Here is a 22,918-nt window from a genome sequence, read left to right as displayed (position 1 = left end):
TTTTACGGGTTGCGCGGTATGCCCGTCGCAATAGCCGTAACCTAGTGAAAAAAGGGATGCAGGGAATGTAAGAACTAGCTCTACCTAGTACTGGTAGATGATTATTGTACACAGATAACCAGTTGGTTAGAGAGAGAGCAAAAGAAGGGATGCTGTTGGTTCTAGGTGCTTGTTTAGAGCGGGGGTTATCTAAACGGGTCCATGTATTTATCCCATTGCAACGCTTTGGCTTGTTCTGGAAAACACCGACTCATCGGCATATACGCATCAAAGTACACCAAAAGAGGCATTTGCAGCTTGACATCAAGTTGATATGCGGTGGTTTTTGCGGATTGCATTTTTTGTCCTTTTTAGACCAGCAGATGAATAAGCGGGCATCTACATGTCTATAAACATACCTTGACTGCTAGCAAAATACCAAATTGATATCAACATTCGCTCTGCATATATCACATATACACTTAATGCCCATCACATCACTCACTCACTTAAAATACTAAAATTTAACGCCCGCTAACCCTTTCTTAAGGACTAAGGGTATGTAAATAAAAATCGGAGGTCAGAGAGAAGAGAGAAGAATAGAGAAATTAGTAGCAGTTGATATTATATACTATTAGGATGAAGCATTAGTCATACCCAAGCACTACAGAGCAAGAGCAAAAGTAACAAGATACAGAATAAAATATATTTGACAAGGGTACTGGAACCATATCTCCGCCACAAAACTGATCGGGTCATGTCATCGCCGCCGCCTCCCCATTAGTCTCGGCCATCCCATGCGTACATGCAGTACCGAATCGTGTGGTGGACATACGAGATCTTCGCCTGACTCTGATCTGGGGGCGCCCCTTCGATGGGCGGCTAATGCATTGCACCTGTGCAAAAGTGCGGATGGAGCAAGGGACGTTGCGCGATATCCGATCGGTGTGCATGTGAGCAGAGAGAACAAAAGGCAAAGGGAACAGAGAGAGAATCACGGAGGCTTGACTGCATGGGGTTGCAGAGGCTTACAAACGCAAGTTGACGACATTGAATTTGGACAGGGCCGCCTCGTTGCTGCAAAGAGAAGCGGATCAAAGACAGCGGTGTTCAAAACAGAGTATCAAAGTGGATAACAGAGACAAGATAGGACAAGTCGTCAGACCAGGGTGTCGAAGCCAGGGTTGGCCTGTTCCCAGATCACTCTTTCGTGACGAGACATTTGGCAGCATCTACACCGTAACTGCCAACATTCCCGGTCACCCGCTCTTTTCTTGGTGTCCAACGGTTATCGGAATCTGCCTCTGTGGCGGCCCAAGCATGAGAAGGCATAATGGTTCGCCTCCAAGCAGCCACATTGCAACCCAACCATCCCACCTCTTTCCATATGACCTAATCTCAGGGAGATCCCCCCATAAACTCGCACCCAGAAGCCATGCCAGGTCTCCTTGTGCCAAGACGTTGGAAGAAAAAAGAAAGAAAAAACCCAGCCCATTAACAACCATCAAATGCCCGTTTTCGTTATTCAAGATCCAGACGTGAAAGAAGACGGGAAAAAATGCAAAAAAAGTGGATATCTGCCCTTCTTTAGATACTACCCAAGGAAATTGCCAAAACAGGATGATGCAGCCCTTGCCGACCTTTGTCCGCTTCCCAAGTACCGAGCCAGCGCCGTGGTTCTTCCCATTAACCCCCAATATGTTTTTGATTTATTCTTGCGTTGTTTTTTCCGGTCCCATGATGCAATTATTTTCCTAGATGCGTCGTATGCGAGTGATGAGGTGGTAGGTGGTAGAGTTGTGAGAAATTGTGTTGGTCAGGGGAAAAGGGAGGAAATGTGCAGCGAATGAGGTAATATGTAGTCAAGAGTAGATGGCGTCGTCATTTATCGTAATGAAAGACTCTTTCCAAGAAGAAACCATTGTATCATTAAACGCATGATAGAGAAGGGCATCCAATACTTTATACCACAAGGAGTGTTGCCTCTCATCAACGCCACTCTGCGGGCTCTTTCATCCAATATTCCTTGTTCTTTTGATTCTGTCGTCTTTTCGCGTAAACTGATGTCTCGTGCACATCACATTTATGCAAGGCAGCAACGCCATCATAGAGGCTTCTGTGCCCAGACAACCCCCCAGTCGAGCAGAGCATGGATTTTGTTGTTGTCCATGGCCATAAGAGTCTCCTGACAAAGCTGTCGTGCTTCTTCTTCTGATATTCCCAAATCTTCGTGCCTGATGAGCAAGGCCGCGGTCCAGTCGATGAGGTTGTCCTGGTTGAACATGCCCATTTCCCTGTCTCTTGAGCGCCGCGACCATCTGCCAACGGGGATTGGTGTATGCTGTTCTTGAATGTTGACGAAGCCCATGTCTCGAAGAATTTGCGGCAATCTCGGGGGAAGGTAAAGCTGCCAGCCATATCGTCTTGCGAATGGTCCGTCGTTTACGAGGTCATATAGGCGCTGAACGGGATGATCTGTTGCTACAGTGCCGTCTTCGTACATCAGAGGTATAAAAAGATCGTGGCATTCAAGCCACCCGCCCGGTTTCAAATTCCTATAGTGTTTGGTCAGAATACTCTCTTCTCTTATACGCGGAAGAGGTAAAGACGGGGAGTCATCATCATCTTACTCGAAAGCTCTTTGGAGAAATAGTTCGGGGTTGCGAACGGTTTGTATGACTGATCTGGTATGGATAAGGTCGGCACCGGCGTAGATCCTCGTCCAAGGATGGTTTTCGTCATCGAGATCCTCTACCCGAAATTCAACATTTGGCGGAGACCAGGGAGGCTGAATAGCTGAAATGTCGCTTCCAATGACACGAGCACTAGGGTATTTCTCAGCCACTTTGTAATTATGTTAGCTGATGCATGAATGAATATGGAATAGCTCTTGACGAACCGTCAACAGGCCAAAATCCAGCGCCGGTGCCCAAATCGACAATTTTCTGGGGGTTGCTGCCGATCGGTGAGATGAAGAATTCGCCGCCGAGGAGGTAATCCGAGTAGACCCTGTGCTTGAGGTGCTCACGGCCCTGTTCTGTGTCGTCGTTTGGTAGCCCATATCGTCCCTCAAACCATCCCTGATACCGTCTAGCTACTGATTAGCATTCATCAACTTGACCTGGCTTCTTGTTTTTCATTCTTCCTGTTGTCATCTACAGGTGGCGGCAGTGTATCGGAGATTCATCTATGACATACCTGCCATTTCGGTATCTGTGAACCATCTGAGCGGTGTCGATGGATGTGAATTCAGAAAAGTCAATGCTGTCGGCATAGTCTGACGTCGAGTCCTCGCTCGAGCCGTGGTGATCGCCACCCGACCCCTGGTTACTCATGATCGCCTAGTGTATACAATGAAAGAGCCTCGAAGGCAAAAACCGGTGGAGAGGAGTGGGCGGGGGGTAGAAAAAAGGGAGAGAATTTCAGAGAAGCGTGTGAGCTGTGAAGGCGTTCCCAAGCCAGTTGAAGTTTCCAGTTTCCGCAGATGCAGATGCAGACGAGCCCGTCGATCAGAAGACTGAAGACGATGCCTACTAGGGAAAGAGTGAGAAAGAGAAATGAGTAGAGCGCCTCTGGTTTAGGGAGCCAAGGTCGATCTAATTTGAGACTGAAGTGGAAAGCTCCAAGAATGATTCGCAGAAGTGGGTGGTCCTGCCAGAGGAGGGAAAAAGAGGGCTGAAAGGGTGCCTCGATCAAATTGGCTATGGTACCATAAGAACGCAAATGAGCCACGCCCCCAGAAACGAGAACCCGAGCCGGAAGCAGAAATTTGGCACGGACGGAGAAGGGCGCAGATTCCAGAAAACCACACGCGCACTATACACACACAGACAAGACAGAAACACACCAAATGCAATGTCCTAGAGGCCCAGTAGGCTGGATCCAGCGTCACCGGTCGGGTCGGTGGGCACTCTAGGATGGGACCCGGCGAGGCAAGGGCTTCCTGCTGGCCAATGCGAGGCGCTCGTGGCAATCCAGAGCCTCTGTGCGTGTTAGGTCGCTCTCCCAGCGGCTTGGGATGGAGGGTCAGACAAGCACATAAGCACTGCCCTGACAGCTCTTATAGGCGGTGCGGTGCGGCGTCAGACAAGGTTCAGCGCTGGCAGTCAAGGGCCGGGCCCGCGGCAGGGATCCGGGAGTCGAGCAGAAGAGGTGCTGGATGACGGACGGGAAAAGGAGATGTGGCAATTGAGCAGAGCCAGAGTCGTGAGGATAGAGTCGAGACGGAGCTCTGGCAGGCCAGACGGTGGGAGTCTGCTCAGTTTTAGCTGTACATGCGCAGGCACGGTCCCCTGCTGCAGGCTGGAGGTACTGGTACTGGTACTGCTACCTCAAGGCATGTGCGCAAAGAGGACCCTCCTGGGGGCGTGGAGCAGAGCACGCCAAAAGCGAAAAAGAGGGCGTGGCTCCAGGGCAAATAGGCTTCGGCTGTGATATGTGCGTTGGCCGTCGGTAGCCAGCGATCTGGGACGTGATAGCGGGGTGGAGAGCAGTGGCTGGATTTTCTTAGCAGGTTCCGTATTCCTGGGCCGCCGTCATGTCGGGACTTGAGACCGTTCGGCGGATTGGGAAGGGAGGGAGAGCAGCCGGAGCCATAGCGAGAGAAGAGCAAAAGCGGCCAAAGACGACGAGGAAAAGGCGGGGGCCTCTAGCAGCAGTCGAAGGCCTTTCTCGCAGGGTTCTGAGCATGACTGCTAGCAGGCATGGAGTGCATATCTGATGCAGTCCGTGGAGGTGCAAGCTTCATGTTGGTGGCGCTCCCGTGGCTGAAGCAAGCCGCCAAAGCAGGCCCAGAAGATGCCAGAAGCGGGAATATCTGGGCGGCAATGGCATGCAGCGGCGGAGTTAATTGGCAGCATGGCGAGTTCTGGTCGACGGTCCATTCAAGGGAAGGCCTTTGGAAGACGTAATGAGTGCGCATTTGTACCTGGGAGGTACCGGGAATGACCGCTACAAGAGGGGCAGGCAGCCTGGCCCGAGCAGGCAGTACCTTGGGTCTGAGACACTAAGGCATCAGTCCTGACGGGACCTGGTGTGGACTTGTGTCGTTTCACGGCCAAAGAAAATCTTCCGATGCGATGAGCCGAAGAGAGGAATATACCTGCTGTGTACGTGAGAGGTGCCCCAACGCCTTTATTGCGCCCCGACCCCATTACATTAGAATACATCTCCTTGTGAGCTCCTGCCGTCTCTCGATTGGTAGAATCCCAGGCAAGTAAGAGCAGTCAAGGCGAGCACTAATGCCGACTATAGTCTCAGCAGGAGCGCTCTAACCCAGTATCCCAGAGGCATTGCATACTAATAGTATCTATGTATGTGCAGGAAGGAACTGCTCACCGTTGGAAGTGCGGTAGCCCAGCCTGGCGGTACTAATGTAGGTACAAGTACTTGCCTAGTATACCTAGGTAGCTCCTGCCTCGTTGCTGGAGGGCACAGCTACCGACCGCCTTTGCGTGGGCCGCGACTACGGCGGTGTAAATGATGCGAGCGGCTGCTAACCGAGCGAGCTCCTTTGCGCTCTTGGCTTCCAATGCTGCTTTGTCAAAAGAGCCTGGCACTTGAAAGAAGCATCGAGGAGCATCGAGACACCGAAACGCCACGCACCAGAGGCAGAGACGCCGCAACCGGCTAGTTAGCATCATGATGAGTGTTGACAAGGAGTGTCAGAGAGCAGCTAGCTGCTGGGCCACTAATGATGCCATGGTGTGCACTCCATCATGCGCGTCGCAACAGCTCATTGCATGGCTAAGGCAGTGGACCGTTCCGCTTAGCAGCTCAGCGCGGGCCACCGTCCAACAACATTCTCAGGTCCGCTAATACAGTGCATTAGTCGGTGGCTGTTTGGATGATTGATACAGTAAGTACTTCTACAAGTGCGTGAATGGAGCACGACTGTTCCGACCTAGTGCGAATGCGCCCTGCCAGGGACTTTGCTAACAAGACATAGGATCAACATCATAGGTATCGATAATTACCAAGAGGCAGGGCGTGGGCAAACGAACAAGCGCGAGAGGCAAAGAGCCAAAGAGTCAAAGAAAGAGTCAAAGAGAGCCGCAGCCAACGCCATGTAGCGCCGTCTAGTTTGTCGCCAAGCCAAAACCATCGCCAAGCTCCCCTGGGCGCCTTGTCCTGAGCAAGTCTACCGACTTAGCGGTGGTGTAATACTTGGACCTACCTACTCATCCGTTGCAGCCACCAGGGCTACAAGCAAATAGGCGAGTCTAGTGGCCGTTCTTATTGCTCCAGTGCCAATGATACTGATACAACGCCGTCCTGCATAGGCTGGCGAGGTCGTCTTGTTTTTAAATTAACAGCAGTGCAGGCCTAACGCCGCTTGGCTCAACTGTGCGCACCCCCCTCTCCGAAAAAAAAAAAAAAGACAAAAATTTCAACAGCCGGACCCGACAGTCTGGTGCGGTGTGTCATCCTCTGTGGGAGAAAAGGGCCCGGGGGCGGGAAAACCAGCGTGGCAGCAGTCCACAGCTTGACACGAGCGGGCGTCTAGGCGCTACGCAAGGCCCTGGCAGCGTTCCGGCAGGTTCCCTTTCTCGGCCGCACAGAATTGAGGAGCTGCGAAGCTACGGACGGAATAAGGGCGGTGAGCAGTCCAAGGACGTGGCGGCGCCACTCCAGACACCACTCGGACACGGTTGTCGATGCCAGAATTGGACACTCCTCGATTCGCGGCACAATTCAAGTCCGCATTACGGCAAGCAATGTGGCTGCACTCCGGGTCTGTCTCAGCAAAAGGTGCTCCGGGCGGTGCGACCCAGCTGAAGGGCAGAGCAGCCAACGCGTACCGGCCTGGCGGTAGAGACTGACGGGGGTTTTCTCGGCTCGGAGAAAAAACGACGTCTTCGTCTTGTGTTTGTCATCTCATCTCATCTCATCTGCGAGTGCGCGAGGGGTCAGATGGAACAAAAGAGACAGCGACGAGCCAACATCCATCGCCAAGCGAGGCATCCTGGATGCACTCGGCAGTTCCGCAACAGCTACGCGAGCCTTGGGCAATGTCGGGTGTACCGCTACAGGGCATCCCGATGCGACTGCAGCAGGCACGGCGTACTGGTACCGGCGGCGCGGCAGGCGACCACGCCGGCGAGACAGCAGCAAGGAACTGCTGCGGGGCGAGGAACAGCACTCTGGAAGCCGGACTCCAGGCGTTGGTGGGAGCAAACATGTCGCTGCAGGCGCAAGACGACGGATTCGTACCCGTACTTGGCGCTGCCAGACCCTCCAGCACGCGGCTAAGAGCACCGGGTTCCACCCTTCTGCTTCCACCTGAGGCTGATCTGCTACAGCCGGCAGCCGGCCCTATCCCAGTCCCAACGCTTTGAAGCTGGCGGCGGGGTAGACGCCGACATGGTGAATGAAACAAGACCAGCCAGCCATCCATCCAGGCAGTCTATCCCGGCAGATGTGCAGCGTGGCTGGCGCCGGACGCCTCTTTCGTAGCACTGATTTGCGCTCCCAGCAGGCACGAGCTGGCTTTCACATGTTTCCCTCATCCGGGTCAGAAATCAAACATTCGTGGAGGACCCGGCTGCCTGTCCTCGGTGTCAGCAGCAACCTGTCCAGCCCATGCTATAGGCGCTCTCTGCCGTCTTCCGCGCATAAGTCCCAAACGCATGGGCGTGCATGAAACGCACACGAGCATCAACATCGTACCATTCGTTGAATGGAGCCATCCACACCCTCCCTGAGAAAGGGCGGGGGTCCGAAAGGGTCTCTGGTCTCTGGTCTCTGGTCTCTGGTCTCTGGTCTCTGGTGCCGTCATTTACCACACAGCTGGTAGAGGTTCGTGTTTGTCCGTCAGATATTATGACCCTTATGATTAGTTTAGCCTCTTGTTTCAGCGGAAAGGTGCCTTTTCTTGGATATTTCTGACAGTATCATGCCGCATATCATTGTACTACATGTATCTGGGCTTACCAGCTACTATGTATTTGATGAAAGATACTGGGATAGCGAGAGCCGCGATATGGTACTAACTAGCAGATGCTCACTTCGGATAATGCCTTGCAAGCTAGAACAGTCTGGAAAAGGAGTAGATCGGTCGTCTCTTCCCCCTTTAAGAAGCCTGATAATAGGTAGTATATGAATTTCCTCCCAGACATGGTCACGAGTCGTACGATAACAAATCAATACGGTAGCTCTACAGCTTGTTACTTCAACGTCTTTGGCTACGAGCCACCAGTTACCTCAACTATTCCGAGATGCCCGTCCTTTCCTAGTGGTCATGAAGAAGCCAGCACTGGCCAAGGAAGAGTGAACGATCCTGGAAATGGGAAGCCTGTCTTAAGATTACAGGAAAACAAGAGTCCACAGCTGGAGGCCACAGGTAGTACTTTTACCACCTTACCTCGGATTTCCCGCCGAGTACTCTCGTATCCGCTAAAGTCACGCATTTTCAAGTCCTCCGAAGAGTGTGTGGATAATTGGCCTTAGCCGCAGACTGAATTGTCGTATATTTTTCCACTTTGAACGTGTGCCATACCATGGACCAATAAATGAACCCACCACTGGACTGTAGACTATACCAGACATTATGCTGACTGTATTAATTTATTTGGCAGCCGAGCGGGCCGAAATACATCTATCGTAGCACGGTTTCCCCAATACCAGCAATATTACTTGCATTGGTTGATAATGATGGACATTTGGCCTTGCAGAAGATGAGAACGATATGATATAATTTTGGTCTTGAGGTCAGATTTTGGACAAAAAGGGCGTTTGAAATGTAACGGGCTACGGGACGGGTAGGCCATCCCTTTTTGGCTGGGTCCGAGGCAGGTGACGCATGTATCAGGTATTTATTCTTTTTTACTTTCCTGCAGATCTGCGTTGCTTCGTGGATAGTGTGTCTATCGAGCCTATTTTTTTCCTTTCTTTCTCTTTTTTCCCCCGCGCGCCCTCGTTGTTTAATGTAGATCGGAGGGCGCTTTTTCATGCATTCAATACATCTGCAGTGCGATAGCAAAAGGTTAGCGGCGAGACATGGCAGCGGGTTTTTCTCCCCAATAGGTCTGGAAACAGTGACAAATAACTAAGTAGGACCTAATTAAAAAAGTACTAAGCTTTACCAACGTGGATACGGAAAATCGGGGAGGGTCCAGGCATATGCACAACATTTTGCTCACTTACATGCCGTCTATTCGCACCAGTTCAGAAAAGTGTTTTTATGGACCGGATATTCTTTTGCCAGTTTCGCGGCGCCGTTCCGCATTCATGCCCCACTTTCGTCGAGGACCCCTCCATTGCTGCTTCCCGCTAAAGCTCGTCGCGGTGCGCGTCATTCAGTGGGCGCTGCTTTTAATGGCCAAACGCGTTTCCTAGCGCAAAAACATGCCATCGTGGGCTTCAAGATCGATCTCTGCAAAGCAAACAAAAAATAGAGTGTGTCGCCTTACTTAGCCTTACAGCAGCTCGACATCAGCTTCAGCTTCAGCATTTTATTTGCTCCTAGCCTTTTTATTCTTCTTATGTCTTGTCTATTTTCGCATTGATATGCTGCATCTGCTTCTTTAAAATCCTTCATTCTTCGTTTCTACTTTTGCGGATTCTCCACTTGAAACAACCCTCCTAGATTACATGTGCTATGCGCTTTGACGGCCCGTGTCTGACGCCGGTTCCCTTTTCTGTCACGGCCAGGCCAGGATCTGGGCGCGTGAGCCGGGCAATTGTCTCCTATTCAGCAAACAAAGGACACAAAAGCTTTGCTTTCTAGCTTCTAGTCCATCATCCTTGACAGATTGCTTCCATTGGGTGTTGATATAGACATACAGAATCGCCAATCCGAGCCATGTATCTGCCGCGTTCCCTGATATCGAAGCTCTACTCGCATCTGCAAAACACTCGCCATCCTCTCTCTCCGCCGGTATTGATCCTCGTGGCCCTCGAGCCGGACGCTCTCTGCGCATGCCGAATCCTCACTCGCCTTCTCAAACATGACTATATTCCCCACAAGATCCAGCCCGTCGCGGGATACAATGACCTGGAGAAGGCTGGCAGGGAGCTTGTCGTCCCGATGATGGAGTCGCAAGGTGGCAGTGGCGGCGTCGTTGTTTGCCTCGGCGTTGGAGGCATGGTCGACCTTGGACCGCTGCTGGGTCTGGAGCCCGAGGGCGAGGAATCTCCCTACAGCGGCGTTGAAGTTTGGGTTCTCGATGCGCATCGGCCGTGGAATCTGGCCAACGTTTTCGGCGGCTTCCCACTCGAAGCTGTCAACCAGGTATCAAGCTCGTACAAGTCGAGGAGTCCAATTGGAGTCTCAGGAGGAGCCATCGATCGGGCTTACAACTCGGGCAGGGGTGGCATTGTGGTGTTCGACGATGGCGACATTGAAGGCGACCTCACGACGGAACGCGAGGCATACCTTGCGCTTCTAGATATGCCGGACATTGAGGGGCAAGGCGACGACGACGACGACAACTCTAGCGAGGATGACAATGACGAGGATGACGGGGATTTTGGCAACGAGTCTGCTCATGCGGGGCAAAAGAGGAAGAGCTTGAATGAAGATGATTCCAGCGACGACGATGAGTCGCGGCCTCGCCAGCGGCGAAGAAGCAATTCCGTACGTATAGAATAGCAAAGTGCTGCTGATTCATTGTAAAGCAATTCTAACCAGGCATACACATAGTCGAGTTCGATAGTCGGATCTCCTACCCGACCGGAGCCTAGGGGCCTGCTGTCCATCCGAGATCCTGGTCCGATACTGTCAAGCGATCCAGTTGAGCCGCCTTCAGGGGCCCAACCCTTGCCCGCCGCTTCAGCTCGTTCTCTGAGAAAACGACTACTACGAATGCGACGAGAAAACGAGACCGTTTTGCACCAATACTACAAGATGGGCTCGTCTTTTGCCGAGCCCATCTCATCAATGATGTACTCGTTAGCCTCCGAATTAGGTCGCGATGACAATGACCTCCTTTGGCTTGCAATAGTGGGCGTTACATCTATGGAGCTATATGGAAGGTCGTCAGCAGGTGTTGCTGCACCTGTTCGGTCTGGAGGTTCTGGGAAGCCATCGGGGTGGTTTGGCGTACGAGGTGCTCGTCTACGGCAACTCTTGCGAGACGAGGTCCGGAGATTGAATCCACCAGAAGTCGCAAACGGAAAGGCAGTCCCTGAAAACAATGGCATCATACCGACCACGGCGAGGAATCCTGAAGACACAGGGATCCGTCTCTCACCGGAGCCAAAGTTTCTCCTGATTCGACATTGGAGCCTCTACGATAGCATGCTACATTCGCCGTATCTATTCTCTAGGCTAAAAACCTGGAGTGAATCGGGTATCAAACGACTCCACAAGCTTCTCGCCAAGATGGGGGTCAGCCTGGCGCAGTGCAAGCAGAATTACACTCACATGGATATGATACTAAAGCGTGAGCTAAGAGCGAAACTGCTAAAATACGGGTCTCTCTACAACCTCGACGAGATGGTTCCTTCGGTCGACACTGACGGTAAAGATCGAGCGGGAGCCAAGGATGGATGGGGTTTTGTCCGAAGTTGGGGCTGGCGTGCAACTCTCAGTGCTCAAGACGTCGGTGTCGTGATTGGTGCGCTATTAGAAGTGGGCAAACATGCCCAAACTCTAGAAGCGACAAATCCAGGGCCGAGCCAGATAACACGGGAGATGGAGGACGAGTCGGAACTAGCTGCCCAAGGCGAGGAGTGGATTACTCGCTTTTGGGAGGCTTATGACGCGTTGGAAAAGTGAGCTAAATCCATAAACAATTGTGGAAGAAGAGACATGTTGTACTGACAAATTTTATAGTATCGATGCGCTGAAGGCTGGGCTACCAACCGCACAATTCCTACACCGTGCAATCTACCGAACAGGGACATCACTGATCAACAAGAAGCAAATCAAGCACCTTCGGGCTTTTCGGATGTGTGTTGTCAAGGATGGCCCAGACGTAGCTCTCTTTACCCACCCAGCGGCGTTGACAAAACTAGCTCTCTGGATCGGAGAAGCGTTGGCCGAGCAAGAAAAAGAATCACAAGGAAAGCTATCTCACGGCGGCCGTGGAACACCCCTGGTGGTAGCAAGCTTAAACGAGAAGCGCGGAGTTTACATTGTCGTTGGCACAGGTGGCGGCGGTGGGCCAGATACCGTCTTTATGAATAGGGCGACCAAGCAGGAGAGACAGACAAACAAGGACGCCAAGACCAAGAAGAAAGAGGAGGCTCGACAGGCGAAAGAAAAGATTAAAGAGGAGAAGCGCGCCGCTCGACGGGCCGCCGCCAACGATGATGACGGCGACGATGACGAGCTGGAGACGGAGTCCGAAGGGTCAGAATCGTCAGAATCGGAAGACGATGCGGATGATGATGATGCGGAAAATGACCGAGGCTATGGCCTGAACAAGTTTGGGAATGCGTTCCAAGAAGTCGTCTCTGAGACGAGTGCGCGCGTGAGAATCGACAGCTTTGAGCATTCTGTTGTGGAGGTCAAGAAGGAGGACTTGGGAGGCTTTCTTGAGAGTCTGAGTATGAAGGCTGTAGTTGGTTGATTTTCTTATTTGTTTATACAATTTGAAAAAATTCCTTTATTTTACTATTTTATTGTATTTTTCTCGTGGGTGTTATAGCTGAGCGGGAACGGATATTGAATAAGACATGGGTTGGAATGGATGGATGGTGGGAGTTTATCAAGTGGTAGCTGTCTGAGTGTGGAAAACTTTGAACATTGAAGACAATTCTTCTTTTTGATACGGATGGCTCTGGGTTTTCCCCCTGTGTTGCATCTATCATTGTACTATGTCCTCGTGTTAAATAATTCGTTCACCCCTAGATTTTGTCTCCTGTTGGTTCTTACGTTCGCGAAGATTGTATGTTATGAAGCGCTGCTATACCTTAGGACAAGATGGTTAAGACGTGAACGTGGCTACGATTTCTGAGCATGCATATTTACAGGACACTTGTTGATTCGGCAATTCTTTCAATTTTTTCCTTGGGTTATTTATCACGATCCTACATACTCTCTCCGCGTTACATGAGAGCGCCAGATCAACCATCTCAACGCTCCTGATTCATATCCCATTTCGTTTCATTTCTTGTTTTCTCTTTTTCTTTTCACACTCCGACTGTACGGTATAGCCTCTTCATTCCCTGTTTTTAACCGTTGATGACAACATTGAGACCGCTGCTCTTGAAGCCCTGGTTCAGCGCGCCGGCGACTTGCTTGGAGTTGACCATTGACAAGTCAGCCAGTGTCTGGATGGTGGTGATTTGAGAGAGCAGCTGGATCTGTTGAGCGCCGCTGAGGCTGTTGATCTTGCCAACATTGAGGACGCCATCCAGGCCGAGCTGAGCGAGAGCGCCGCCGATAGCATCACCAAGGCCGTTCTTGTTGTTGTTGTTGTTGTTGCCGCCCTTGCCTTTGCCTTGGCCCTGGCCCTTTCCTTGACCCTTGCCCTTGCCCTGACCCTTGCCCTTACCGCCGTTGCCTGCTGAGGCAGTACCGTTGCCAGCAGCGGGAGGAGGAGGAGGGGCACCGGCAGCATCAGTAGCCGCAGGAGGAGGAGGAGGGACAGCATCGGTGGCTGCAGGAGGAGGAGGAGCAGCGGTGGCATCGGTAGCCGCAGGAGGGGGAGGGGGAACAACAGAATCAGTAGCCGCTGGAGGAGGAGGAGCGGCGACTGAATCAGTAGCTGCAGGAGGAGCAGCAGCGTTGTTTGCACCAGCCGCAGAAGTAGTGGCAGCAGCAGCAGCGCTCGTGGTGGTAGCAGCGGCACCCTTCTTGCCAGCAGCGGCATCAGCAGCAGGTGGAGACGCAGTGTTGGCATTCAGGGGAACCAAATCTCTAGCGAAGATGACATCGACGGCGCGCTCAAGGAAAGATCGAGCAACAGGGGCATCCTGAATCTCCGAACGAACGGCGATAGGCTGGGCCGGAAGGGCTGTTGCCAGGCCAGCGGCAGTGAGAAGAAGGACTGAAGAAGGCTTCATCTTGAATGATGTGGAAAAGAGAAGAAATAAAAATAAAAATAAAGTTGAACAAGGAAATGAGAAAGTCAAAGGATGGTTGATCAAGCAGAGGTTTCAATGAATCAAAGCAACAGAGCACAGCTCTTGTTGAGGAAAAAAGAGAAGAATTGAATGTAGATGAGTGAAGCGCAGCGACCCTGAGGAAAAAAGAGAAGAAAGGAGAACTGAGAGGGGCGGCGGAGAGGCATAATATACTTCTCTTCCATGTCGTGGAAAGAGGATACCTCGGATGATTCCGTGGCCAAGCTTTGGACCAAGCTTCGTTCTGCTTCGACTTCATCCGAAGCCTGGCAGCTAGGCAGTGAGGTATCATCGCTTGCGCGCCCTCCCTGAGACCGGATGTGGTGATATCCAGAGGCTACATCCTGGGGATAGAGCCCCTGGTCCGTTGGGTGGTTCCTGGCTCCAGTGCCATCTCTGATCTCGGCTGATCACCATAATGTCATTTGGAACTCCATAATACCCCAATGAGAACTGAAGAGGCTCCTGGGCTGGGATGTAGTGTAAGCCAAGCTTCGTGAATCGGGAAGACTGGAGGAATCAAATGCGAAACACAAACCGTCTCCCGACAAGGGCGATTAAGAAAGCGAGCGCAAATGATGCGACACAGAGTTCAAGGTCCTCCCAGAGTAAGTCAGCAAAGCTCAAACTGGACCATCGCAAGTTTGGGCATAGTGCGGGTTGAGAAGGCTGAGCGATGGTGAAGGTGAGGCGTCGCAGAAACGGCTAGGGGCCTTGCTGAGGAAGGCTGCCGAATGCGGCAAGTGTCGCTGTATGGGGCAACAGGCTGTCAACGCTCTGCCGGCTCCCACGTTTGAGAGGTCGCGGGGCAGGTTTCAGGCCCCGGCCACTCTCCGACACCAGATCGCCCGGCAACAAACAAAGCCGCACAAAGGGCCAAGGTCTAGATGGCGGAAGCAGTGTGATGGATGTGATGGCCGTGCAGCTGCTGCCAAGAAGCCGCTCGGTTGGGGTCGCGCCAGAGCGTCTCCTGTTTGGAAGTTTTTCTCGGGATGTTTCCTACAACCAAGTTTAGAAGCCCTTGCAGAAACATAAACGACGCACCCGCCTTACTTACAGGCTTATTGCTAAGGTTTTCAAGGTTAGTTAAAGTTATCTCTAACAATAATCATGCGATAAACTCTGAGTTCGGAGTGACCAACTACCTCTTGAGGTCTCGGCTGTTTGCGGAGGCGCCCGGAGGACGGAACCTACGTGAACAGGTGAGCTAAACATAGTAACAAGGACAATTTAAAAGACACAGAGCCCGATAGATGATATGTTTCTGTATGGTTTGATATCACAGCTGTGCCCAAGCCACGCATGAAACAAAGACCGCATCTCTTGGCCGGCCCTGTCGAGTTGGTCTTGGCGAATTAGACACATTGTCGATCTCTGCCTCAATTTACTCATTCACAAAACGGTCTCGCGCTGGAACTCGACACTTTTGGTTCGTTTGTCTGTTTGTTTCTTTTTATTGTTCTCTTTTGGGTGGTATCAATCGTCATCTGCTTGCTCTCGTCTTGTCATTGGTGGCGTGGAATCCAAGCCATTCGCCTAGCATGCCTCCAGGCTTTGGCACTGGGCACTCTCTCTTTGCTCGCTCCTCTGCATGCTCATAGTCGTCGTCCGTCGTCTGGTTGAATTGCACAAGTCCGTCCTTTGCAACGATAGTGTCCCTGCTCCTCCATCTCTTCCGTCTGCCGTTCTCATCGACGATAATCTCCCCATCGGCGTACTTGGTCCGCGGCACCGGGCATGGCAGAACATGCGGCAGCGCAACAACGAAGAAGCTGGCAATCAGTGTCGTAGCGAATAGAGACGAGGTCATGCGCGACCTGGGGTGAAGATGTGGTGTCATGGCTGGGCAATCCCCGGGACTTAGCGGGACTGATCGGTTGTGGTGTTTGGAGCTGCAAAGTTTGACATGTTAGTCGAGCTGCTTCCATACCGGCGACAGCCAGCCATTGGGGGCTCACAAGGGGACCGTGGCATGTTCCTTCTGGCCACGATTCACGCCCAATTGGAGGTTGGCGATGAGCGTCTTCTTAGGAGCAGAGCCCAGGACCCATAGCTGCTGGCAATTCGAGCGGGCAGAAAAAAGACGCCCGGTGGTGCAGAAGCGATTTCCCGATGATTCGATAACAAGCTCTCTGATTGGCTGGCGCTTAGCTTGGAGCTAGAGGTTGCCGCATCCGGAGCGCGGCACAACGTAATTCCTGCGGCGTCCCAAGAACTCGGGAGCCGCACTCTAAAGAAGGTGCTGAAGCGCTAAAGTGTCCACTGAAAGCTAACCCTGCCAGGTCTGTAAACGCTTGAAAGCGAAGCTTGGATGAGAGAGACCTGCTGCTTTTACTACTTTTACATTAACCAATCTTGATACAAAGTGATACGAAGTAGTAGTGTTATCAACATGCACATTGTAAGTGAAGAGCTGATGTCTAAAAAGTTCATGTTGAGGTTTGACGGCGGCCGGCGCAGTCACTCAACTGAGAGGCCGTACGCAGTACCGCAGTGTTAGCGCAATAGCGGGCATGCCACTTCAATCCGGAGAGCAGAACGCGATAGCGCCGATCCATTTTTAATCTTCAACCTCTCTTATCTGCACGCGACTCTGCCTTTTCCAGTATCAAGCGAGCATTGGCTACTGCTTGATCTTCAGCGACCCATCCCCGAGATATGTTATAGCCGCCTTGCTATCCGACTCGATTATCGCTGCAGCCCGACCGGCGCACCTCTCGTGCGACCTCTGTCGACCTACCGTCTTTCTCTCTGCCTCTCCCATCATGAGCGATCTCGACAAGTCAGTCTCACTTTAACCTAGCCTCAGAGTGCTGTTCAGCCGCTAATACCGTCTTTAGGGCGATCGCGCAACTGCGCTCATGCCGGCCCATTCCGGAAGACCAGGTGCGGGAGCTCTGTCACCGCGCCAGAGAGCTTCTGATCGAGGAGGGCAACGTCGTCACCGTGACGGCGCCGGTAACAGTAAGCCTCTCTATCGACACCTTTTGATATGACAAGGATGGGAGTTGACCAAGCTTATTTGCAATGATTAGATATGCGGTGATATTCACGGCCAGTTTCATGATCTGATGGAGCTGTTCCGCGTCGGCGGCGATGTCCCCGACACGAATTATCTCTTTATGGGTATGACAATTCTTTTCAGCCCATTCTGAGTACGTCTCATGGATATTAACACCTGTGGAATGCGTTAGGTGACTTCGTCGACCGTGGTTTCTACTCTCTCGAATCATTCCTGTTATTGCTTTGTCTCAAAGTCCGATACCCAGATCGGATGACGCTGATCCGCGGCAATCACGAATCTCGCCAAATAACGACGGTATATGGCTTTTACGACGAATGCCTTCGAAAATACGGCAGCGCAAACGTATGGCGCTACTGCTGTGATGTTTTTGACTATCTCGCCCTTGGAGCCATAGTTCTGGGGGCGTCTAGCACTCTATCACCTGGCATGCCGGAGGACGACGACACCGAAATCGAAGTCTGCGACCAAGCAGGCTCCATCATCAGCCGCTTCCCTCGCCAGCGCGCCAACCAATCAGCTTCTCAAGAGAAGCTCGAAGCTCCTAATAAAAGCACAGCAGATAAGACTGGCCCGCCTGGTTCAGGAGCGTCAGGGTCCAGCAGTGGAAGCGTGGGCAATCCGACAGGGGCCATTCTCTGTGTGCATGGTGGACTGAGCCCGTTGGTCGACACAGTAGACAAAATACGGCTCATTGACCGGAAGCAGGAAGTCCCTCATGAGGGAGCCATGTGTGATCTACTGTGGTCCGATCCAGACGAAATTGACGGTTGGGGGCTTTCGCCCCGAGGAGCTGGGTTTCTATTCGGAGCCGATATTGTCAAGGTCTTCAACCATCGAAATGATCTGAGTCTCATTGCTCGTGCACACCAGCTGGTCATGGAGGGATTCAAGGAGATGTTTGACGCCTCCATTGTCACCGTCTGGTCAGCTCCAAACTACTGCTACCGATGCGGCAATGTTGCGGCCGTGCTGGAGCTTACCGAGGATGAGTCAGGTACTGGCATTTTCCAGAGGACAAACGGAGATGTAGGCCGCAGTTCTGGCGCCGTTATCGAGTCGAGGGGTGGCCCGAAAAATGGCCCTGCTCGACGATATCGGGTATTCCAAGCTGCGCCCCAAGACTCTAGGGGGATGCCAGCCAAGAAGCCAGTCGCTGACTATTTCTTGTAAGAGAATGGTTGCTTGTTTCTTTTTTGCCGGCCATTTAGAGGCTGCTTCTTTACGCCCCTTGGTCAAGTTACCCTTCCTGTATATTTGGTACTCAGTTCTATCCAAGCGCAGCAGAGGGCGTAAGAATGTTTTTACTTTTATTCCATTTTCTGGACGGCGAATATACATGTACTCGGGTTACGAGATTTGTTATGGCGTAGGGGGGTTTTTCACGAATTTATATACAGCACTAGACATCACAATGATACCGCGTATTGCCTCCCTTTCAAACCTTTTTTTTTTTTCTTTCTTTTTTTTTTTTTGTAAATATGTTATACTACTGAAGGGTTGGATGCCTCATGCAGATACGTTCAATGTATATGCTGGTGACATGGGTCATAGAATGCAATATAGGAGAAACTATAACGCGACAACGGTAACAGCAAAACTCATACATAAAATCCAGCGTCAAGCAATAACAAACTCTCGGGAAGGCTGAATCACAGGAAAACTACTACCATTTCATATTACGAACACGTTTTCTTTACTTGCTTTTATCTTGATACTCTTAATCAAGCCTATCTCTTCGCCAGAGAGCATCTTTTGGCTGATAGATGAGAGAGTCAAGGGTAGCTCAAGCAGGCATCAAACATACTTCTGCTCCAGCTTAGTCATCGCGCCCGCTGTCATGCCAGCCCCACGGCACGCGGGGCAAGTCGTTGATTCAACGTCCAACCTAAACCAGCTCCAGCTCCACACGGTGCTTCATCATCGCCATACAACACTTCACTTTTCACCTGTAGAACTACAACCTCAACGGCAGATTTTCTCTCCACGAAGAGGATTCTATAGACGTATCTGCTACGAGCAGCTTCTTTTCGCCATCATGGTCACTGCTAGCACCGAGAACCCGGTGAACACTGCGACACTCAAGAACCCTGTGCAGCCCAGTCAAGGCTCGCTGCTGTCCACCCAGAAGAGCTCGCAGCTCCAGGCTGTATTGCATCCGCTGGTGCTTCTCACAATTTCCGACTACATCACACGGCACACCCTCCGAGGGAGTAAGGGCCCCATTATCGGAGCTCTCCTCGGCCAACAGAATGGCCGAGAAATCACCATCGAACACGCTTTCGACTGCCATATCCAGGAAGCTCCGCTAATGGAGGGAGGCTATTTGATTGATCCTGTAAATTTTAGTTCAAGATTAGAGCAGAGTACGTCGACCCCAAAACACCACGACCCGAGAATCTCTCAATGCCTTGCTAACAACTGCATTTGCTTCCAGTGTGCCTTGTCCACAAGGATCGAAAACTAGACTTTGTCGGCTGGTACACTCTGTTGCCGCCCTCAGGTCCCTCATCCACCGTCTTGCCTATCCACAGCCAGATCCTCGAGGGCTGGAACGAATCCGCCATTCTGCTGGGCTTCCACCCTCAAGAGGTCATGGAGCACTCAGTGGGCGGTAAACTGCCACTGACGATTTACGAAAGCAACTACGAAGTCGACGATGCCAAGGCTGAGAATGATGGAGAGGATAAGAAAATGGAAGATGGGGAGAACTTGCTTAAATTGAAGTTCCGAGAGGTGCCGTATTCCGTCGAGACCGATGAAACCGAGATGATTAGCATGAACTACGTCGCCAGCGGTGGTGGAAATGCCACTGCCAGTGCCCCTGCATCAGCTGCCAAGGATGAACGACCTGCTCGCTCGATTGAGTCAAACGGAAAAGGAAAACGAAGGCTGGTGGAAAGCGAGGTTGACGAGAAGAAGGATGAGCTGCTGGATGATGCAGCAGTTCTCACGCGGGAGGAGGATGAGATGCTTGCCTCGTTGACGGCCAAGGCAAACGCCATCAAGATGCTTCACTCTAGAATCCAGCTCATCACTGCTTACCTGGAGCGTCTGCCACCCTCTTTTACCACCGGAGCTTCTCAGGAAGAGAGCATGGATACGGACTCCAACAATACCACACCATCATCGAATGTCCTCAGGCAAATTCAAGCTCTCATCAGTCGGCTCGATCTCGTCATCCCATCAGACAAGGAAGCTTTCGAAAAGGAAGTGCAAAGCGAGACGAACAATGTCAACCTTGTCGGCCTGCTGAATTCCATCATGCAGGGTGTCAACCAAGCACGAGACGTGGGCAAGAAATTCCATGCCATTGAGTCTGGCAAGCATGCGGCAGCTCGACGTGGTGGGTCGTCAGAGTACTCCTCTTCATCTGCGTTTAACGTTCCAGGCACAGGGGATATACTCGTTTAGTGATGAAAGATGTTTTCGTGGCGTTTAGAAACGTTTCTTTTAGCTTTCATCTTTGTTTTCTCCTGCTTTTAAAGGCATTACGACGAGGCGTTCTTTGTAATAACACATGGGAATGATTGATAGATATTGATATGACGAGGGCTGGCGTTAGGTGTGAGACAACTGGTGCTATAGGTACAGAGAGTCTGCAAAAAATTCACAGTTATGGATTAGTAGGTGACTATTTCTATGTCCATATTTCCATCTTATTCGTTGACTTTGGCCCTTCAGTAAATTGATATAAACATGTGCTCGTCTGAAGGAAAGAAGACTAGTAATTTTTACAAAGACAACAGCCGCGCACACTTTTTGGCAACCAAATAGCAAGTAGAGTATAGAAAGCGCATCATCCATCATCATATAGTAATCATCCCTCTCTCGTCTCTAAAAAGTGCTCGTTGCCAGCCGACTCGCCGCATTCCGCGCGTCAATTCGGTCCTCGTCATCTTCTTCCAAACCAGCCAGATTGCCGAGGCCGGGGCCAAGCTTGCCTGAACCAGACTCCTGGCTGTCTTCTCCTTCAGCCTCTTCGGCCAGCTTGCCGACGCCGGAAGTGGTGCGGCTCGTGGCGTCCGATCGACGAGGAACGCCGCTCCAAGCATCGCCCTTAGGACCCTGGCTGGCAGCGAGGCTGGTTCGTCGCACGGTGGGGTGGGACTCGCGACCCAGGCGGCTGAGGCCACCGGAGGCGTCGATGGACCGGACGTCTGCTCGGACGCTTTCGAGGAGGGCCAGGGTTCGACGCTCGGCTTCAATTTCTCGGAGGACGAGTTCGCGGATTTCCATGCGTAGGTCGCTGGCTGTCCTGTCAAACCATCTGCGGCGCTCCTGGACGAGGGTCTGGGTGACTCGGCTTGTCTTGTTGAAGAGGTGGGTTTCGTTTGTTCGGGCCTCGTCAAGTGCTGAGATTGCCTCGTCGACCTTTTCGCGTCTGACGCTGGAGCTGGCTTTGAGGCGATCAGCGGCATTTAGCTTGCTCCGCGTGACTTCCTGAGCTTGTAGGAATTCGCGGATGAGGATCTGTCGGTTGGTGAGGGTCTCCTTGACGATGAAGGCGTCCTGAGAATGATACTGGAATGGGTCTCCAATGGTAGCTGCCTCGGCTGTGGCTTGGGCGGCGTGGTAGTCGCCGACAGTCTGAATGACTCGGCCAAGCTTCTTGTAGGCGTTTGCCAGGCCTGGATGCGGTTCCTGGACGTGCATGGCGCCAAGTTTCACACCATAATCAGACTCGGCAAGACCAAGACCTGTATGTCATTGAGAGTTAGTAAGATAAGAAAATCTAGTTGCTTGATGGGCATTATGAATTTTCCTCACCTCTTCTAGCCTTGACGAGCTTGTCAACCTTGTGGCCTGCATCCATCGTGCCAAGATAAAACAGTTTAACGATGGGACGAGCCTCTGCGAGCTCAGGGGTATCATCGGGAGGCGGAGCAAACTGCTTCAAGATTTTCCTGCGAACACCAGTTGCGGGCTGCTTCCTCTTCACCAACGGGCTGTAGCCAAAATCGCTCTCAACGAAAAGCACCATCTCGTCGTCTCTCATTAATACCTCGTTCCCGCACACGTAGTTGAACCATCTTTGCATCAAAGCCTTGACTCGGGATTCGTCCTCCTCTGTGCCGGCACCAGCTGATGTGATGGCAGGAGGAACCGCGGGCACCAGCGCCTCGGGATTAGCAGATATTAGGTGCTCGCCAAGCTTGACGAATTCGGAATGCAATCGTCGGACATCTCGGTACTGGGTGGTGCGGAATCGGGGCAGGTTTGTCTAGAAAAAGCGAGCCGGTTAGAATTCTCGCAATGTTTCACCGGTGAAGTGAGAATCAAAGAAAGAAGCTTACATGTACGTCGAATCTCAGGATGGGATCCTTCTTTCCTGTCCGCTCCAATCCTGTAATCTTCGCCTGCAGCCGGAACTGGGGCTGCGGGGGCTTTCGAGGCTCTTCCGGCTGAGCGCCTGTCGCAGCACCTGGTTGGGGAGGTCCCTCAAATCCAGCAGACTGAGGAATTTCTCCGGATTCGGGATGCGCAGCCAATGCGGCCTCGTCTTGCTCGGCTGGTGCAGGCGTGGCTACACCAGACACTGGGAAAGAGTCCTCTCCGCCATGCCCCAGGCCGTTGGACGATTGCGGGGTGTACGGGAACGCGGGAACATGAGCATCGCCCGTGATGCTCCCAAAGGTCGTGCGATCATGCTGAGGAGAGGAGCCTGGAGTATTGCCCCATGGAGAAGCCGCCGGGTCCTCGGTCTCGTGTATAGAGGCGCTATAGTCCATGATGAGGCGTTCGTTCCTCGTGGGATGAGAGGCAATATTGGAGCAGGTATAGGCGGAGAAGGGCGAGTCTTGGAGAGACGGGCAGTAGATGTAGGCGATTCTCTCACAATTGGGCGTCGCTCATGCCGCAAAGCCCGGTGAGAAGACGGCTGAAGATGAACGCGCAAAGCTG

General features: G+C 52.0%; 9 protein-coding genes across 9 annotated transcripts; 4 read left to right on the top strand and 5 right to left on the bottom strand.

Moving 5' to 3' along the window:
- Positions 1-2,083: 2,083 nt before the first annotated feature.
- Positions 2,084-3,314, bottom strand: TGAM01_v209772 (hypothetical protein; the record flags this gene model as incomplete). Its single annotated transcript, XM_018808637.1, has 4 exons — positions 2,084-2,534; positions 2,610-2,823; positions 2,879-3,069; positions 3,178-3,314. 4 exons carry the CDS (start codon positions 3,312-3,314, stop codon positions 2,084-2,086), a joined length of 993 nt encoding a protein of 330 aa, XP_018658178.1.
- Positions 3,315-6,947: 3,633 nt separating this feature from the next.
- TGAM01_v209771 (hypothetical protein) lies at positions 6,948-7,316 on the top strand (the record flags this gene model as incomplete). Its single annotated transcript, XM_018808638.1, has 1 exon — positions 6,948-7,316. One exon carries the CDS (start codon positions 6,948-6,950, stop codon positions 7,314-7,316), a length of 369 nt encoding a protein of 122 aa, XP_018658179.1.
- Positions 7,317-9,709: 2,393 nt separating this feature from the next.
- On the bottom strand, positions 9,710-10,296 carry TGAM01_v209770 (hypothetical protein; the record flags this gene model as incomplete). The annotated part of the gene is made up of 2 exons (XM_024550633.1): positions 9,710-10,199; positions 10,277-10,296. The coding sequence occupies 2 exons, from the start codon at positions 10,294-10,296 to the stop codon at positions 9,710-9,712; spliced, it is 510 nt and encodes a 169-aa protein (XP_024404616.1).
- Positions 9,782-12,494, top strand: TGAM01_v209769 (hypothetical protein; the record flags this gene model as incomplete). The annotated part of the gene is made up of 3 exons (XM_018808639.1): positions 9,782-10,555; positions 10,622-11,694; positions 11,756-12,494. 3 exons carry the CDS (start codon positions 9,782-9,784, stop codon positions 12,492-12,494), a joined length of 2,586 nt encoding a protein of 861 aa, XP_018658180.1.
- Positions 12,495-13,098: 604 nt separating this feature from the next.
- TGAM01_v209768 (hypothetical protein) lies at positions 13,099-13,932 on the bottom strand (the record flags this gene model as incomplete). The annotated part of the gene is made up of 2 exons (XM_024550632.1): positions 13,099-13,398; positions 13,918-13,932. The coding sequence occupies 2 exons, from the start codon at positions 13,930-13,932 to the stop codon at positions 13,099-13,101; spliced, it is 315 nt and encodes a 104-aa protein (XP_024404615.1).
- Positions 13,933-15,475: 1,543 nt separating this feature from the next.
- On the bottom strand, positions 15,476-16,150 carry TGAM01_v209767 (hypothetical protein; the record flags this gene model as incomplete). The annotated part of the gene is made up of 2 exons (XM_024550631.1): positions 15,476-15,884; positions 15,951-16,150. Coding segments are annotated over 2 exons (609 nt in total), but the record flags the coding sequence as incomplete, so codon positions are not given.
- A 607-nt stretch (positions 16,151-16,757) lies between these two features.
- TGAM01_v209766 (serine/threonine-protein phosphatase PP-X isozyme 1) lies at positions 16,758-18,187 on the top strand (the record flags this gene model as incomplete). Its single annotated transcript, XM_018808642.2, has 4 exons — positions 16,758-16,774; positions 16,833-16,956; positions 17,028-17,118; positions 17,187-18,187. The coding sequence occupies 4 exons, from the start codon at positions 16,758-16,760 to the stop codon at positions 18,185-18,187; spliced, it is 1,233 nt and encodes a 410-aa protein (XP_018658183.2).
- An 865-nt stretch (positions 18,188-19,052) lies between these two features.
- On the top strand, positions 19,053-20,428 carry TGAM01_v209765 (hypothetical protein; the record flags this gene model as incomplete). Its single annotated transcript, XM_018808643.1, has 2 exons — positions 19,053-19,380; positions 19,452-20,428. The coding sequence occupies 2 exons, from the start codon at positions 19,053-19,055 to the stop codon at positions 20,426-20,428; spliced, it is 1,305 nt and encodes a 434-aa protein (XP_018658184.1).
- A 423-nt stretch (positions 20,429-20,851) lies between these two features.
- On the bottom strand, positions 20,852-22,746 carry TGAM01_v209764 (hypothetical protein; the record flags this gene model as incomplete). Its single annotated transcript, XM_018808644.1, has 3 exons — positions 20,852-21,714; positions 21,785-22,238; positions 22,312-22,746. The coding sequence occupies 3 exons, from the start codon at positions 22,744-22,746 to the stop codon at positions 20,852-20,854; spliced, it is 1,752 nt and encodes a 583-aa protein (XP_018658185.1).
- Between the last annotated feature and the right edge of the window lie 172 nt (positions 22,747-22,918).

This window comes from Trichoderma gamsii (assembly GCF_001481775.2).
Source record: "Trichoderma gamsii strain T6085 chromosome Unknown Scaffold_51.2, whole genome shotgun sequence".
Lineage (NCBI taxonomy): Eukaryota > Fungi > Ascomycota > Sordariomycetes > Hypocreales > Hypocreaceae > Trichoderma > Trichoderma gamsii.
The sequence above is the reverse complement of the archived record's forward strand: the minus strand, read 5'-3'. Positions and strand labels throughout refer to the sequence as shown.